We start from the raw sequence: 18923 nt of genomic DNA on the forward strand, positions 1-18923 counted from the left end.
TAACTTGTTGATACATTTATTTCCTCCATGTTAGCACATAGAATATATTTATATACATATCGCTAGCTAAAGCGTTAAAAAAAGAGAATGTTAAGCCACAATGAATAGTTTACATATGGACAGAAGACCCACGAGAGGAAAGTCGAATCCTTACTTAGAGAACTTTGTACTACAATACTCTGGAGTAAGAAGAGCGGGAGGGCCGCGTATGATGTCATATTGCTTTACTCTGAGGGAGCACAACCAGGTCTTTTTCTATTTCACATGAGGAGAAACAAAAGAAAAGGGAATAATACGCCGTTACTCATGCAGATTAGAAACAAAACAAGATACAGACTGGAATGACATCAAAAACTCTTCACTCTGAAATCGTTTTTTTACATCTGGATGGACGAATATAAAAACAGTGAAAACAAACGTCCCCTCGCAGAGAACAAGGTTAGTTGATGCTTTGCATCCGACGCCTTGAAATGTTCGGATCAATCTGCTTCTAAAATAAGGGATTAAAAGCCTCGGAGTAACGGTTGTACATTGTACAAAACTAGAACAACAGTCGTCCAGATCAGGTCGAGTATTCGTGAATACATTTAAAGTGTGAGGAGGGAGGAGCTTATTTACACGTAGTGCATCGGCCACGACTACAGAACTTTTGAAGGATGAGAACAGGTCAAACTGTACAGCAACATGTTACATCTTAAAGTGATACACTTAAATGAGTTGCTATGGCGACGAGTAGGTGACAAGCTTTGAAGGCCCTAAATTCTCTCAAAGTGGAACGCTTTAGGATATTAATATCAGATTTTTCAGCTTCTCAAAACTTGCACTTTGCCATTTTATATCAATGTAAAACTGAATATTATTTGCTGTTGAGTGGACAAAGCGAGCACCCAGCAGTGAACACACGAATAAAAACAAACCAGATGCAGCGATCAATAATGAAAGTGATCAGCTCCAACGTGAAACAAAGAACATCTCGGACCGACTTAAGTTTTGAAGAAAGAGTTTCACATTGAGGTTAATGGCCAGTCGGGTTAGAAAGTCACACTTTGAATGTTATTTGTTTGCACGGACGGCATAAAACGTTCAGATTTCCTCTCTGCAAAACAAAAACATCAGCATGAAGTGATCACAAGGTACGTCCAACATAAATACACGAGTACATTGAAAAACACTGAGTAACTGTACCTTTTCACCAGGTCAATTAATATGTAGTACACATTGTACAAATACTACGTATTGATGTCCTGTGGTATTTGCACATGAAGCTTTTAAACTTTCATTTACAGCAAAAAGAAGCAAGATGATTAAAAAAATAGGTCTTTGTTTAGTTGAAGTGGATAAAAAAACGTCCCGCCCACTCTGAGAATTTACGGTATTTTATTTGTCACACGTTAAAAAGACGCACAGATTGATTCAACAGCAATGTGCGTGGGAGGGGTCTGAGGGGAGGGTGGGGGGGCGTCTGCACACGGAGCTGAAACCGTCATCACCGACGAAGCAGTGGACAAACTTTAAAAGTGTCTCACTTCTCCAAAAGGAAAATGAAAAGCCGGCGATTTTATCGCCACTTTAAAAAATAAAAAGCAATTCCAAGCACCGTATTTTTTCACACCATCGAGACTCAACAGCGAGTGCAGGCAAAGCCGTAGAAAAGTTCCACTTGATCGTTCACATCTTGCATATTGTTTTATATTGGTCCATCCGCCGTCGCCCGTTAAAACACCAGCGAGCTCCGCCTCTTTTTTTTTTACCCCTTTTTATCTTTTTTTGTAATGGAAGAAAAAGAAAACCTTTTTTTTTTAAAAAGAGGACAAAACTATGAAACCATCAACATGCACGTCGCCTTAGTGGGGAGCAAGAGAGCGAAAAAAGAAAAAGCACGGAGCACAGACCAGGTTTTATAAAAGGAAAACACGTCACTTGAGAAACCGTGTCGGTTTGGACCACGGTGGTGGTGCACGTCTGCCTCCAGTGGCCAAAAGGTGCATCGCAACAACAACAACAAACAAGCCTGTCAGAGGGGATCTTTAGTCTCAATAATCAATAAGTGACTCGAGCGAGAGCTCTTTCCCCTTCTCAGACTGCAATCACCGTCCAAAAGTCCAACTCGGATGGATCCCAACAATGATTACTTTCCTCCTGACGCTTGTAAAGATATCTGTGTCAGTTTGAGGTGGGAGCAGGACGCGGGGGAGGGACGACCGCCCCCCCCAGGTGTTTTCAGGAAGCTTCAAACGGAAAAAAAAGGGGACCTTCATTTTTTTGGCGATATCACAGGCATCGGTGTGCAAAGAACCAACGGAAAACGTTTTCCTTTTAATATCTAATTCATAAAAATGAGTCTTTAAAGAGAAAGGCGTTGTAATATAATTATAATAAAGGAAAGCGTATTCTGGCGGCTTTGTTCTTGGCGCCGGCGCTCTGACCCTGTTCCCAATAAGTGACTTTTTAGGTAGAAACGATTAAAAAGGTGAGACACGACGCCGCCCCCCCAAAAATATACTAACACGTGGGCCACGTCGCCCACAACGTTTTGACAGGTTTCCTAGTTTGATGACGGGTTAGTACTTCGAGTTGTTTGTGTATTTGTTGCTTTTAGAGAAACATTTGTTTATAAATTCGGGTAATAAAATGTCTTCAGTCGACGCTCTTAAATAACAGTTAGCACTTCAGAAAAAAGAAAACGATACAAAAATCATACCAGAACTCTTGAGCTGTTATCTGTTCAGGAGGAAAACAACAACAACAATAATAATATAGAAATCAGTACAGTGGGTATATTAAATAATAAGAAAGCAAAATACAAAGGTAACAAATCGCTCGTTTTACGCAGAAAACGCCGGGTCGACAAAGTTCTCGAGTTGTGTGTGTGTGTGTGTTTGTTTTGTACACTGACTGACAGGAGGAGGAGAGGGCGAGAGCCAATGGCGTGCCGTGTAAGGTCAAAAAGAGAGGGGGTGGGGGGGGGCGGAGGGGCTTGTTCATCTCTTCCGGCGGCAGGTCCGTTTGTGGTCGGCGTGCCAGTGCTCCTGCTGACACTTGATGGAGCAGTACGAGGTGTTCCAGCAGCAGTGATACATGGCCTCCTCCTCACAGTTATAGCACTGCAAACATCAACAACAACAACAACGTCGTCGTCGTTTGTCATTTCATTACCAAACTATCCAGCCATGAAACTGAACCCGATCGACGCTGCAGAACTCACCCACTGCTTCTTCTTGGTCTGGGACATCAGCTGTTTGTTTTGGGCCACCACCTTCTTCACCTCCTCCACCAGCTCCTCTTTGCACTTCTCCTTCACCTGCTTACACTTCCGCTCCATCTCCGCCTGAGCTCCGGCCACCGCCTTGCTCACCGCCTGCCGCTTCTCCTCCTCCATCTCGGCCCGCAGCTGGAGGGGGCGGGAGGAGGGGGAGGGTGGGGGTTAATAAGAGCGGATATACGGACCTCCCCCCTCCATCTTTAAAAGCCCAAACGCACCTTCTCCAGGGCCTCCCGGACCACCCTCTCCGTCTCACGCTTGTTGTCGGCCTTCATCATCTCCTTGACGTCGTTGAAGACCTTGGTGTACTTCTCGTGGCACATGTTCTGGCAGGTGCCGTCGCTGCTGGTCTGCGTGCCGCGGTGCAGCGTGCGCGGCGACCCCCCGCCGGCCTTCTTGGTCTGCGTGGACACCGACAGCCTCTCGGGCTGCGGCGGCGCCGAGGACACCGGGATCTCCTGGCTGGAGCTCACCGCCTCCACCTCGGGCTCCGGGTCCTGGTGGAGGGACGAGCACGGCAGCACGCGCTGGAGAAGGCGGAGAAGGTTTACGTGTATTAGGATGAAGGAGGCGCGTTTTAGGCGTTTAGGAGACTCACAGTGACATTTGAGAGAAGTATTTGTTCTGTGAAACTCACACTGGCTTCTTCTTTGGGCTGCACCATTTCATTTTGAGAGCGACGGCTTTTCTTGGCTTTGGGCTCCGTGCTGCCTTTGAGCTGAAAGAGAAGATGTGTGAGAAAATGCGTCCAAACTTTGGGATGCTACTGTATTTATTTATAATATATAAAGTAGAAAATAAGCTATTATTTGTTTAAAAGCAACTAAACTGTACCTTTTTTTATTTTATAAATGTTGTTAAAATGTTAAAAGTATCCTAAACGTTTCTTAAAAGGGAACCTGGAAATATCTATTTTTTTTTCAAAACAACGATAAAAGGTTTTAGCAGTGAGAGGTTTGGCCACCGGGAGGCGCAGTTTGCTGTATTCTTGTCGTTGGCTTTTCTCCAATAATATATGTAGAACTTTGCTATCAATTCGGAGAGTCGTGTCCCCGGGGTCACTAAAGGTCAGCATCGTCCGAGTCGTAAAGAAGGCGCTGACCCCACGGACCTGTCGGACCTGCTCGTTGCTGGTGGAGGAGATGCTGGACTCGGCTTCGTCCGTCCTCTCCAGCCTGTCCGTCCTGCCGCTGCCCTCCTGCAGCGGACTCTGGTTCTGGTTCTGGTTCTGGTGCGAGGTCATGGTGGTTTCCTCCATCTTGGTCTTCCAGAAGCGGCCCTCTCGCAGGAAGCGCTGGTACACCTCCAGCTCCTCGCAGGCCTTCTTCCAGCCGCTGCTGCGCTTCACCTGCAGCTGCTGGACGCTCACCTTGATGTCCTGGATGTTGTCGGCTGGGATCCACGCTCTGAGAGGGGGGGGGGGGGGGTATTATAAATGATAATACGGGTGGATGAAATCAGGCTTTCTGATTGGTGAGAGTGAGTCACAGGGTGTTCTTTATTGAGCCATATTGTATCTGTTTACATTGAGCCGAGTAAGTAACCGAAAAATCATTGAAAAAAGGCCGCAAACGCCACAAATGATCAGTTTTGGGAGCTTTCGCAAACCAATTTAGGGCACCTTTTAGCCCGGGGGGGCTTTCTAATGTTGTATTATAAAAGCAATGAAGTACGAGAATGTCAATGTCACAGTTTAACAACCACCCTGAACTGTAACCTTATTCACAGTAAAGTACCTCGTTGATTGAATAAAGTGACAACGACATCATCACGGGTGACTTCCTACCTCTGGTGCTGGTGGCCGAAGAAGCGCACGTCCACCTGGCTTTCATCCCTCTGAAGGACTTTGGCCGGCCAGTAACCGAATCCTTTCATCTTGGCCCAAACCAAGTCGTGGTTGGGGGTCTGCAGGGCCCACACACACACACACACACACACACACACACACACACACACACACACACAAAGTAGGTCATGTATTGTGTGACAAATACGAGCAGAAACAAACTGAGGCGGATTTTGTGTTTTCAGTTGTTTGGTAATAAGCAGCTGCCCTCGTGGGGGCCCGGCGGGGGCCCGGTGGGGGCCCGGCGGGTCCTACTCACACAGGGGTAACAGAACCAGTTGTCCGGCCGGGCGTTGGACAGGTAGAAGCAGTTCTTACACAACAGCAGCTCATTCAGCTGGTAGAGAGAAGAGAAGGAACGAGGGAGGGGTGAAAGGAGAGAGAGAGAGAAAAAGCAATGAGGGCAGGGCGCGATGTCACTGCCGAGGGAGGGGCGGCGGGGGGGTAAACTGGATGTTACCTCGTGGCACGTGTCGCTGAAGAGCAGCCGAGCGATCTCCGCCTGGTCGCTGTGAACTGAGACACAAAGCCAGACTTTAGGAAGTGGTCCGCGAGGGGCCGAACACACGGCGAGTTATTGAAGGGAAACGCAAAGAGAGAAAGAACCACAGGAAGAAACCGGTCGGACCTCCGTACAGGATGGCTGTGTTGTGAACGATCAGCTGAGCATCGGCTTTGAACTCCTCAAAGGTTTTATACTTTCCTTCAGACAGATTCTGAGAAAGAGAGAGAGATTTAGTTTGGTCATTTGTATATTCTACCACAAAAAGGTCCATAAATGTGCATAGAAATAATAAATAAACAAATGAGGTTTTCTTCAGTAATAATGAAAGTGTTTTTTAAACTGGAAAGAAGCTGCCGTGTTATTTTAATCAAACAGGTGACTTGTGTCAGGGTTTAAGGCTTACCAATAACCAGGACAAGACAACAATATCCATATGATCCATCCATCCAATAAACATAAATAGAGTAGAAAAGGGGGCGGAGCGATGGCTACCTCCTGGATGTTTGACACTTCCAGCGCCGTGTGGATCAGGCGTTTGTACATGGGGTGTTTGGTGTCTTTGCCTTTCTTGTTCAGGTCCACCGCCTGCAGATGCAGAGGAAGGGGGGTTGGGGGGTGGGGGGCTTTTAGTATAATGGAACTGTAGCAATGAAAGCCAGGTGAAGTGAAACAGCAACTTGTGGATTAAAGGCATTAAAACCTTGTGCAGGAGAACAACCAACCCTCTGCAGCTCAAACCAACCAACAATAGCCAAAGGAAAAGGAAAGACGCGGAGACGCCGTATACGTCTCTGGTAGAGACCTGTCAATCAGTGTGTAGCCCCGGTCTGTTTGACCCTAAATGGACCATAATGTACTAAATGAACATCATGCTGCATTGAAGAAGGCTTGAAACTAGAGATTGAGACCATAAACGCATGTTTACAATGTTTACTGAGGGAATAAATCAAGAGAGAAGTTGTTTTCCCATAGACTTGAATGGGACCAGATCAGTCGCCCCCTGGTGGTCACTACAGAGAATGCAGGTTTTCAGACACTTAAACATCCAGCAAACTGTTTCGCAGAACTGTAGGTTCCTGTCTGGGTAGAAATAAATGTTTGTTCTCACCCTCTCCTTCATTCGCTGCACGATGTAACGCAGGTATTTACTCATCTCCTGTTTGTTCAGGTTCTTCTTTTTACTGCCCTGCAGGACAGAAACGGAAGCGGAGAGTTGAGCTTGGGTCTGACCTGGAAGCCAAATGCTCTGATTCAGTTTAAATGCAAAATGCCGTGTCCTCGAAACATACCACAAACACACAAGGGGATCAGGAAGAAGAGACAGGAAGTGAAAAGAGGAACCAGCAGGGAATGAAGACAAGGAGAGGGCGGCAAATGATCAAGAATAATATTCACAATATTCACATTTCTTTTTGTGTCTGGAAAACAAAGCTCTTCCTTGTGCTGGGGGAGAAAAGAGAAACTCTGCACTCAGCAAGATTTCTGCATGAGAAACTAAACTCGTGACTCATTCGTCCCTTTCTGAATATTAAAGGATTTATTAATGTGGACTTTGGACAAAGTCTGTCTGTAGTGGCCAAGGGCGTAACCATGGTTTAGACATTGGGGGGGTCCAAATGAATACCATTCCCCATATTATTCTTTTTCTTAAGTGAATGGCCTACGATTCTATATTTCTATATAAAAATTTGCACATTCAAAACATAGTTTCGAGGTCTACATTGACCATTTAAATTCACATCTTATGGAATAGTGTCATTTTTCTGTGACGGTGACTGCCCCTCCACCTTGTTTTGGTGAGTTGCTTACTATTTACTGACCTTAAACACACCTACCAATTACAATTATGCTTTTCCAGTAGTACTGTAGCAAATAGGATCGCGCTTCCAATGGAAAAAGAAAGACCTCTTACTTAGCGACATACTTAAAATGATTGTCTATGTGCAATTAAATGTCACATTAATTTCTCACCTGATCATCTGCATGTCCAGAGCTTGTCCCTGTCTGGCCACTGCTTTCATCTTGCCTGTCTCTTTCCCTGTCTCTCTGTGATGCCTGCATTGTGACCACATGTCATTTTAATCAGAAAAACAGCGACTCGTGCTTTTATGTGGCTACTCGTTTTATTTGCTTACACATTTAGCTTGCTATCAAGTTACTTACTGGCTGAAAAAAAACAGTTTACCGCTTTTTAGGTAACCTAAAATCCTCCATTACGCTACCCTAAGGTGTCAGTCATTTCAGGTTCGCGCCAGATACTGCCCACTTCGACCGAACGCGGGCCAAACCATTAAACGATAGGTAAGGGTGGCGCTGACAATCCGACCGGCGACTGGTACAGCGGACGCTGACGATCAGACCGGCCGGCGGTGCGGTCGATATATGTACATAGATATATTTTACATATTTTCTGCTGTATATTGGGGGGGACAGATTGGTACCATTTCAATATTGGGGGGGGGGGACACGACCCCACCAAAGAATGCGTGGTTACGCTTATGGTAGTGGCTGTCTTGGAGGATGGAAATAAATAGATCTTGAAGACATTAAAACCAAAATAACTTACAGGAGAAAGTCAGGCTGAAGCTTCAAATATCAAAAGTTTATACATTTTAAAGCGAGTTTTTAAACTACACACACACACACACACACACACACACACACACCTCGTGTCCACCTACCCTGCACACCACGCACTGCCAGTGGGAGCCTGCGTCTCGGGGCTTGAACTCCTCCGACAGACACTTCAGGTGATAAACCCGGAAGCAGTTGTCACATGCCAGCACGTCGCCCGGCAGGTGGCACTCGAAGCAGTACCAGTCGTGGCTCTCCGCCTCCCACTCCTGCGTGGGGGAGACACAGCAGAGCACTAACCAGGATGACCTCCCCCCCCCGACGCTCCTCCAGCAGCAGCAGGGTGGGGGTGAGGGACAACCTTCAACATGCTGGATCTGAAGTAGCCCCGATGGGTCCGTCTCACGCTTCTCAACTCGTCCTTGTCTAAATTAGTTTGAGGCTCGTACGACCACCGAAGCTTTTTAACCCCCCAGGAGTCAAAGTGCCGGGTTTCATTAAGCTGAATCAAGGTTGTCAAAACTAGTTAACATTTTAAAAAATGTAATTACATTATACAAATGTATACAAATGTGATTCCATTTAAAGTATAGAAATAAATCAGATCTCAACTGTGGTAATTACAATTAAATTATTTATAATTATAAAGAGCTTTCACTGACCATGGAACAAAATTCTTATATTAAAAATAATAAAAGGTACTGAATGTGGTTAGTTATTACTGAGCATCAAACCAAGTCGGCTGAAGAATTGAATTCAAAATCCAAATGTCAAAGATGAATCATTACTAAATTTAAGCGACTAAAAGCAGTACAAAGAATAATTGCGATGAATAACGGCGGCTTTAATGATGTTGAAAAATGAAGGTGGGTGATCAGTTAGTGGGTTTGGTGCAGAAGTATTTCTCATAAAGGAGTTCTAGTGACGACCACGGAGACAGGAAGTAAGAATAACCACAAAAAGAATCCACTATAAACCTGTCGAGAGTCCAACTCCTCCCACTCACAGTCTGCTGGGAGGAAACCTTCACACATCATTTATCCTTCAAACACCCACCTCACAACAGACTGTCATCCAGTCACTGGTTGAGTAATTAAACGAGGAAAAAACGATTTAGTTCCAGCTGCCAAAAAGTAGAAGATGTTACTTTTATGTTTGAAGTAATTGCAAATAGAATAGAACTGAATGTCAAATGTATTTTTGTTTTTCTTTTGCAGCTTTATAGAAGTGACATAAGAAAATATATCGTTTCATCTCTTCGCGCACACAAACACTCGACAACACGCCAACGTCCTGTCGGGTGTGCAGAGGCACCTCACTGCCGGAGGGCCGCCTGATGGAATATAGAATCACAGCAGCGCTGCGGTGGACTTTCAGGAAGCTTTTTCTTCGACATCAGAGATGAAATAAAGCCGCCACAAGCTACTTGTTGTAATTTAATGATTCCTTCTTTAGCTTTTGTAATCACTTGGTTCACGTAGAGCGAGTAGTTCTCTCCCGGCACAAAAGGCTTTTCCTTTCATTGGGGTGAGGGGGCGGGGGGCAGGGGTAATAAGAATGCAGTCCTTACCTTGTTTCCCTCGGCTCTCGGATCCTGTGGGTGCAAATGATTCATTGTCATGTCGCCATTGGTTTTGATCAATCATTAAAATATTTTGTTTTGTCACCACAAATAAAACTATGTGCGTTTTGATTCTGATCTCTCGAAATGACCTTCTACTGCCAGAAAAAAAAGCAATCAGAACGGAACTGAAGGTGGGCGAATGTGTACCGGACCAACCTTGAGGCATAAAACGTGAACACACAATAAGTCCTTGTTATCCAACGCTGAGAGGAAGAGGACTGCGTACCGACAGTCAGCTGCACGGATCACGATGCCAGCTTATGACGTTGTCATAATAATAGCTGTTGTTACACAACAACTTATGAAAGTGTTGTATTTTATAAGATGTAAAATATCCACGACCCAATTAAACAGTGAGATACGTAGAAGATCTACACAACACACCAAGCGGAAGGCCGACGTTACACACATCATCTAGAGAAAAGGACTCCCTGTTGGCTGTCGGAGGAACTTACCATCTCGTCGCCGGGCAACCAGTATCCCTCCTGCTCGATGCCGGCCTTGGAGCCTTTGCAGCCGACAGTGAGGGTCTCCACCACCAGGCCGTCCTTCACCGCCAAGCTCAGCTGCCTGGCGGTCTCCTTGGGGTGCATGCTGAACACACGACTCAGGTACCTGCGCAGGAGGGGTGGAGAAGGAATTCAGCCATTTTACACGGAAACAATTGCTCAGGAGTTTAACAGGTTGTAACACAAATGATCAGAAGCACTCAGTTGCTTAATTTAACTTTCAAAATGTAACTTTAAACTCCAACAGAGTTTGTTTAGGAAAACAAAATGCATACATTAAGGTTAAGGCAAACCGTCTGGTATAAGCAACAAAACCTCCAACAGTTCTGTTCACGCTTGTTGCCAAGCAACCCAAAAAACAATCCTCTCCACACAAATCCAACAGATTGGGCTTTTTCCCAGACTGCGTGACACTCGAACGGCCGTACACGTGACGGGCAGCTAGAGAGCCAACCATCATCCGCCGTCTGAAGACCAACAACACCACAATGCTCCATAAACTACACCCACACCACCCGAGGCCCGGATGAGAGATGCCTACAATGTGGGATCAGAGTGGCGTCTCTGTTGCAGAGACGTTCAAACGAGGTGAGACCAGGTAGCTCGGGTCGATGTATCATAGTTTATTAAAAAAAAAAGATTATATTTGCATGAAAAAATAAAAAACAAACAAATGTTTTCCATTACAAAAACATTTATGAATATTGATAGTTATTCATTTTGTTTGGTCTCCTTGTGTGTTTTTTTTTTATAGATACTATTATTCTTCATCCTGCGTTTACTCATTTCTTATTATCCGAGTGACGATGCTCTCTGCAGGTGTTTGTTCTCCTCCTGGCTCACTTCAGTCTCTTTCCACCAACCAAAGACGTCGCCCTCGTGGCCACAGCGCTCGTTGTGTGAAATTAAGCTACAGCGTGACTGGATATAGGGAGGAGGTGTGTGTGTGTGTGTGTGTGCGTAAGCCATCCGCTTCGTGCCCTTGCTTGCTGTTGCCACGACAACAGCCGCTCGCCGCCAAGGCGTCGAGTTGGCAAGCAGCCGACAGCCACCCAGCGTCTCGTTTGGTCTCCGCCCTCCAACTCGCAAAAAGACGCCTAAAGCCACGCAGGCACGAGCGACGCCTCATTGCGGCGACGTCGGACCCCCAACAACTCACCACCGGTTCCTGAGCGTAAACTCATAACGGAGTAAAAAGAGATCTTCAAACACAGACACAAGACACCAGGTGTGAAGAAAGGTGAAATGAGTCCCCCCCCCCGGGGTCACAGAGCGAAGCACTCAAAGCCCTTTGGGGGAAAACCTTGCCTGAGGACACGTAAGCAGGCCAGACCATAAACATTATATAAATAGGTTAAATAAATCCTGTACAGACAAAAGGCCTCTAAAATATCTACATTCGAGTAAATCATTTGCCAGTCAAACTATACTAATACTATTCCTTCTATACTACGTATTGAACACTTGACGTGTTTCTTAGAGGTCCATTGATATGAGATATTTATTTATGGCTTCATGCGCTCAACGTGCTGCAAGGCTCCACCTGCGTCTGGAGGACACGAGGGCCTTGACTTCTTCAAACGACCATTTTCAGCGCTGTGAACTAAACTTCCACCTCATCGGTACCCGGCTCAGAGGCATGTTTTCAAATCTCCACATTAAATCAGAGCAACCCACATGGTAGATCAGTACCTAAGGAATCTATGTTGTTTTAGTAGTTTAGTTGAACCAACACATACCATGACAGATACACCCTTCCTTATCATCATCATCATAGCCGTGATGTAACTTACTTGGAGATCCTGTCCATGTTAGCGATCTGTTTCTGGTTGCGGACGACCTCGATGGCCGCCCACACATACTGGACCACCTTGGGGTCCGCCAGCCTCTTCTTCACCACGCGTGACATGATCTCTTTATTCATCTCAACTGTGGGGGGGGGACAACGGAAAAGTAAATGAACCAACTGATCTTATTTTGTCTACCAAAATGAAAACACATCCCCTTCATTCCAGGAGGCGCTGTTAACATAGCAGCGCTACCCGTTAAAGACGACCACGGCACGTTCATGATGATGATGTAGCAGCTGAGCTTGTGGCATGAACATGGCAGCAGGGTCACTGCTGCTGGTGATATTGGTCGCAGTAGCAGTTTTGTTTCTTTCTGCATCTCTTCTCACACCCGCATATTGCGGTCTTTGTAATATCTACACATCTACTTTCTGAAGCTTTTCCTGCCTGTTTGTCGTTACTCTTCCTACGCCGATTGAATTACAGCAGATTACTTGTTCAACGAATCCCTCGGCTTTATAATTGTATACCAGAGTACTACAAAATTTATTTTTTACGGCTGACGTGTAAAACAAAGCTGCTCAAAAGGCATGTTAGCGGTGTGTGAAATGTTTGGGATAAAAGTTCTCGGGGAGCAGGAGGGAGCGACTTCACGCGCTGGCTGTCTAGTGTCACTCGAGCTAAAGCCACAAAACGCTTTCTGCTGCAGACATGAATTTAGAATGGTGCCAAAGTGTCCCATATAAGCCCAATTTATTTTAAAACATGCAGACATGTAGGCCATATTCCTGCTGAAGAGCACTGATTAGTTATCAGACACAAGCATGTCTGGTTGTCATTGAGAGGACGTTAACAGCCCATTCCCCTCAGGGACCGCCGCGTGGTGCTGGACGCGCACAACATATCAGAGAAACCGTCAAAAACCTTTCCACTCACACCGGCTTCCTCTTAACTGCACTGCAGAGCCCGGGCTTTCCCCGAATAGCTTCCAATCCCATTTTCTGCGCTGCTCCTGTTAACCATCCGTGAAACTTAAGATGTCACTTTCATACATCGCAGCCAAAAGCTAAAAACAATAACGACTGGAGGGGGCCCGACCGGTGTGCCCTTTGTGTGAGGAAAGGACCGGACGTCAGCGGCAGGATGTTTTACCGCCACACATTTCTGCTATTAGTACAAAGTTTGGTTTACGGGTAAAGAAAATCATCGCTCCCAACATATATTTGGTGTTGGGAGCAAATAAGTGAATCACATAAAGGCGACTATCAATACAGAGCAGGTGTCTACTGGCAGCAAACACATCTGGACCGGAGTAGAGGTACTAGTTCATATTTCCGTTTTAGAGGATGGATTATTAGGGTGGATTGTTGTGGGATAATCATCTCTTTGAACGCAGTAGCTTTTCTTCTTCCCGTTTTCAGACTGGAAAAGATATCTGAGCCTGTGTTTAAGTACGCACATGTGAGTCTGATGCATCTGATATTAAAGGCACACACACACACACACCTGTGCCGTGATGCTACGGCAGCATGGACACCCCGGCCTGCAGCGTGCATGCAACACAGCCACCTCCGGCCGGCACAGCAGCCGCACCTCCGTCTCCAGAGAGCTCGCAGGGCGACAGCACGGCGCCGCGATCAGGTGTGCGACACCCGAGGCAACCAGGACCACGCGGGCTGTGCTGCTCCCGTGGGCGCAGTCTCGGGGGACTACACATCCCTCCGAACTCCACATTACGGAATCGCCCTCATGGTTGATGTTAGCTGAATGAACAGTGTTGACGGACGCACAGATGTTTAGCGTGAGTCCCGTCTGCCAGCTAACGGCCACCACATTGACACCGACAAGCAGACCAAAATGGGCCTTTTCTACGGGAGATCCTCCGAGTTATGACACCGTAGTTCAACACGCAGCAACACATTTCGTTATTGGGTGTCACGTTTAAAACCAATCGTAGATGTGGCAAACAAAGAGGGCTGGCCGTGACAGGCCACAGGCACAGCCAGCGGAGAAGCCCCATTTAGCTAATGCTGCTAGCATGCTAGCTAACGACCGAACCAAAGCCTGCCAGGGCTAACCGATAGATTTAACTCGCGCTAAATAACCACAACCAGTCAGCGAATATCGCGTATGAATTAACGGGCACATAAACCCCAGAATAAGCACGTAAATGGTTGGTTGGCGGACAGGGTGTCGCGGTGAGTTGTTTTTTTGTTAGCGATGCTAGTGTAAACTGTTACGTTAGCTCACCTTCGCCGGATGCTCGATAAACGTACGCTAGCCCCGTTGTCAGCGAACCTAGGTGAGATTTACCACCACAGCGATGAGCTGCTAGTCTTCCGGGTGTACCCGAGGCTCTGCACCGCCATAACTAAAACAGCGAAGCGCGGTCGGCTAACTAGCTACCTGCTCGTTTGTTTTGGAGGGCGCCATGTTCACGATCCTCCATCACGGGATAGGAAAGCCCGCTGCGGCTAAGCTAACGGCGCTAGTAGCTAGCCGCGGTGTTGTCACTGAGCCTGTGCCGTCAAACTCACCTTCGCTTACAGTGTCACCAACGCGCAGCTGCTGGGGGGGAAATCCGCGAAGGATCGAAGGCGAGGCGGCTCACATTAGTGTTTTTCCGGGCTGGGTGAGAGGCTGCGGATGGTGGTTTTGTGTCCAGCTGGCCACGGGACAGCAGCGCCGGACTGGAAGGTAAACACAGACAGCGCCAACGGAGCCGAGCGGAGCTGGTGAGGGGAGAACCCTAGCGGTGGAATCCGGTACTACGTCACATGCCGCTGGATTGCGAATACCGTTATGGCGGAGGTATGTCCCGCCCTGCTCTGACTCTGATTGGCTTATGGTTGTTACCTGCGTTGGTTGGATTGGTTATGGATGAGGACGACAATCACAGGTAAGAGTATGGCGGGGACAGGCCGAGGCTATATTTGGGAAGGGTGATATTCCTATAGTACTTGACATATCGGGGGTGTTTTTTTGTCATGCAATTAATTCACACAATCTATTTTTATTTTTTTAATGATTGATTTTCATGTATACAAAGAGCACAGCCACTAGTCTGAGGTCCCCAAAGCGGACACACTCTCGGACCACTAAAACAGGACGGGGTTTATAATCTCCCATTTACATTGTGCAGTAACAAGAGAGTGCGACAGACGGACGTTGCTTCGTAACTTCACTGTTTTTCAAATTGTCCAGCCAAATAGACAGAGTTCTAAAGGAGAACAAAAACTCTGCTGCATATTTGGAAATTTCAAGTAAAATCAATAATTGTGTTTTTATCCACCTAAAAGTAACTCAAACAGCACAACTGATTGGGAAGCCACCATGTTTAACTGTGTGTTTGACAGCACAACAACCAGCTCTCGTGGAGACACAATGAGATGGAGAGTTAAAACAAAGAGTTCAACCCTGAGAGGACTTCTGTGCATTTGAGTTTGCAGGATTCAGCCGGGTCTCCACGTGAATAAAACGGCCAAAGTGCAGCATAGAAAGCCTCAGTGAACGTGGTCTGGATGTAGAGGAGCGTCATGCAGCTGCTGCAGAAGGAGAGAACACCTTGAGAGATTGAGAAAAGGGAAACGTAGAACAGTGGTTTCATGTACAGATTCACTTTATCCACACAATTATTATCTTGGATCAGAACATCAGTTATGTAAAAAACAATAATTCAGCATTGACAGTGTGGAACAAAAATACACAAACAAGCAAATGTCTACAAACCTAGAACCAAGAAAACAATATCTTTGTTGTTTTTTTCCTCTTAAGATCGATGCAGTGGAAGTTAAAGAAAAGTGTAAATGTATGAATACAAATATTCATCAAACATTTAGAACTCTAAAATGTTCTAATAATCATACGTAGAAAAGTTAGTTCAGGTAAACAACAACAGTGATATTCTCCTTGGCTAAACACACACCAGAAGGAGGTCCACCTGAAGGCCCATCTACAGAAGAACTAATGAGAAGATGTGAGAGCAGTGAAGAAACACTGAGCATCCAACATGGAGATACAAATGATGATCACAGTGAGTTAAAACAGTCAAACCCTGAAATGACTTCTGTCGATTTGAACTCAGCAGTGTCTCCAGAGTAGTGAGATTTCAAGTGATTATTTTAAGAATCCAGCTTTGGTGTTTGGCTCTGATTGTGAGAGTAAAACATCCACTTCAGCCACAGTCAGGAAGACATTTGTCCATTTCTCTCTCAGGACGTCCTCTAGTTTGTCTCTGATTTCTGACAGAGCCGTTGTGAAGTCCTTATAGCAGCTCGGAGGACAGATGCTGATGCTGAATGAGTCTGTAGACTCACTGAGGGGGGACACTGAGGGGTAGTTCTGGAGGAACTGGTTCAGATTTTGTGTGTGTGAGAGCTCCTGCAGCTCAGCGTCGCTCCTCTTCAGCTCAGAGATCTCCTGCTGCAGCTTCATCTCAAGACCTCTGACTCGACTCAATTCAGCTCTCTCCTGGGATTTGACCCGCTTCTTCACATCAGAGCTTCTTTTCATCATGAAAGAGATCAGCTCGTGGAAGATCTTGTCACTGTCCTCCGTTGCTTCATTGATTTTCTCCACCTGCTGTTGAAGCAGCTTCACACCTTTCTCTCTGTCCTGTATTCTCTGCTGGATGTTGAGTAGACTCACCTCCAGCTCTTTCTGCCTCTCAGTCCTTTCTGCTGCAGCTGAGACCGTGTCGTGGTCTTTATGTTCATCCATAAAGCAGAGATAACAGATGCTCTGCTGATCAGTACGACAGAAGATCTTCATTACCTCATTGTGAAGAGAGCAGATGTTCTCCTGAAGCTCTTTGGAGGGGTCCACCAGCTTGTGATTCCTTAAAGCAGCCACATCGTAATGAGGCTGAAGGTGTTTCTCACAGTAAGAAGCCAAACACATCCGACAGGACTTGAAGGCTTTCAGCTTCCTCCCAGTGCAGAAATCACAGGCCACATCTTCAGGAGCAGCATAGCAGTGATCAGCAGGAATAGCTTGGACTGCATTCAGTTGCTCCACTAAATTTGCTAACATGGCGTTCTTCACCAGGGCAGGCCTCACTGTGAAGATCGTTCCACACTGAGGGCAGCGATTGATTCCCCTCCGATTCTCTTTATCCCAGGTGGTTTTAATACAGCTCATGCAGTAGCTGTGACCACAGGGAATCGTCACCGGGTCCTTCAGGACGTTCAGACAGACAGAACAGGAGAAGGTCTCCAACAGCTGAGGTGTTACTTCAGCCATTTCACCTCTTATCAGAGATGGAGTGAGAGGTTCTCTGAAATGACTTGAATCTTGTTCCTCTTGTTAATGTCCATCAGGATTCGCCATTTTCCCGCCCAATCAGGTGTTACTAACACCCTTCTTCACACTTGCATATCAGGGGAGGGTTGACAGCCCCTCCCGCTGCCGTCCCTCAAGAAGAACAGTGGTCTCGTTTGACCGGAAAGTGAACGAGATCGGGCAGCAGTAGGGGCCTTTGAACAGAAACTGCTTTTCAGTCGGATAATTCCCCACAGCTTTCAAACATTGTACAGGATGTCACAGAAATAGTTACCTGCGTTTAGATCTTTGGCTACTTGTAGCTTGCTGACAGTGTTCCACATTTTTAAAATCTAATTACCTTTTGAAAATTGTCTTTGTCTGTCACTACAACCCATTTCTCGTTCTGTGTCCTCCTTGTGAAACACTTGCTGCTTGTTCTGATAAGTGCATTTTAAATCGCCTTCATTATTATCAACCACATAAATGATTTAGTTAAACCTTCACTGCACAACATGAAACTAGTACCCAACAATCCAGTATGCCCCTTATCACAATCCGATCGACAGGGATCCATTTGGGGCAGACGGGGCTCGTCTCAAACAAACCTCATCGTGGATTCTAGTAGGAAGAGTTTTCGCTCAGACGGGGCGGTACAAGTTTGAAGGCTCATTTAAACACAAAGTGAAGATTGGAGTAGAAATGTAGTTAAACAACTGTACTTGAAACTCCAACAGCAGTTCTCAGTGAACGACTCTCGTTCTCTCTGAAAAGGTTTCTGATTGAAAGCTGCAAACCTGAAACTCTTCACCTCACCGACGACTTCCTGACAACAAGGAGGACTCTCTCCTGGAGAGGAACGTTCACCGGCTGATGGAGAGAAGCCGCCCTGGACTACCTGCTCAGCAGCAAACCGCCGGCTGGAAGGAACCAGATCGACTCGTTCTGCTCGGATTAGTTGATTAATATGAAAACATGAATCTGTATCATGTAAAATATTTATTCTCTCACATAATAAAAAAAAATCATCCTTTTACCTTTTCACAAATAATCCAAAGACATCTGACTACAATGTAATATTTTCATCAACCACTGAAAAGGATTCAGGTCACACTGATGGAAAGAATTGAAAGAAGTGCAAGCGTCTTAAACTTCACTGCTTGCTTTTGTTGCCAAAATCTGATGTTCATTTAGTTGCATAATTTATTATTGAATGACTTACAAACCAGCAGCACAAGTATGAAATATTCTTATGATTTAAAAACGTGATTTCAAATAAAGGTTGTGCTGAGCGACTAGAGACAAAGGTTAAGAGATTCACTGATATTTTATTTTCTTCGGATGTTTCATGTGACGATCAAGTAAGTAAGCAAATTGTGGGACATAGTGTTAAAGAATCTGCTGGAAAGAATTTGTTTTTTCATCGTGATCAGTGGAAATCGTATGGTAAGATGAACTAACTCAGATAACAAGAGTGAGAAAATACATTAAATGCAAGTATTTAAACCCTTAACTTACAAAGCTGTGGTTGAACACGGAAGAATCATTCAGGTG

General features: G+C 45.8%; 2 protein-coding genes across 10 annotated transcripts; both read right to left on the bottom strand.

The window, feature by feature from the left end:
• Nucleotides 1-16229, bottom strand: zmynd11 (zinc finger, MYND-type containing 11). 9 transcript variants are annotated; one of them, XM_040170920.2, is made up of 17 exons: nucleotides 14648-16229; nucleotides 12114-12249; nucleotides 10267-10426; nucleotides 9758-9781; nucleotides 8295-8456; nucleotides 7585-7668; nucleotides 6722-6799; nucleotides 6106-6198; nucleotides 5737-5824; nucleotides 5569-5624; nucleotides 5368-5445; nucleotides 5049-5167; nucleotides 4383-4668; nucleotides 3900-3980; nucleotides 3481-3789; nucleotides 3206-3391; nucleotides 1-3104 (listed from the first exon to the last, which is right to left on the bottom strand). In XM_040170920.2, the coding sequence occupies exons 2-17, from the start codon at nucleotides 12242-12244 to the stop codon at nucleotides 2982-2984; spliced, it is 2058 nt and encodes a 685-aa protein (XP_040026854.2). In that variant the 5' UTR covers nucleotides 12245-12249; nucleotides 14648-16229; the 3' UTR covers nucleotides 1-2981. The 9 variants fall into 9 exon arrangements, with proteins under 9 accessions (XP_040026854.2, XP_040026851.2, XP_040026852.2 ...); XM_040170917.2 differs by having other exon boundaries at nucleotides 4374-4668; XM_040170918.2 differs by having other exon boundaries at nucleotides 4374-4668; nucleotides 14361-14927.
• LOC120815873 (tripartite motif-containing protein 16-like) lies at nucleotides 16227-17351 on the bottom strand. Its single transcript, XM_040170925.2, has one exon. The coding sequence runs from the start codon at nucleotides 17349-17351 to the stop codon at nucleotides 16227-16229; it is 1125 nt and encodes a 374-aa protein (XP_040026859.2).
• Nucleotides 17352-18923: the final 1572 nt, after the last annotated feature.

The sequence above is a fragment of the Gasterosteus aculeatus genome, chromosome 3 (assembly GCF_964276395.1).
Source record: "Gasterosteus aculeatus chromosome 3, fGasAcu3.hap1.1, whole genome shotgun sequence".
Lineage (NCBI taxonomy): Eukaryota > Metazoa > Chordata > Actinopteri > Perciformes > Gasterosteidae > Gasterosteus > Gasterosteus aculeatus.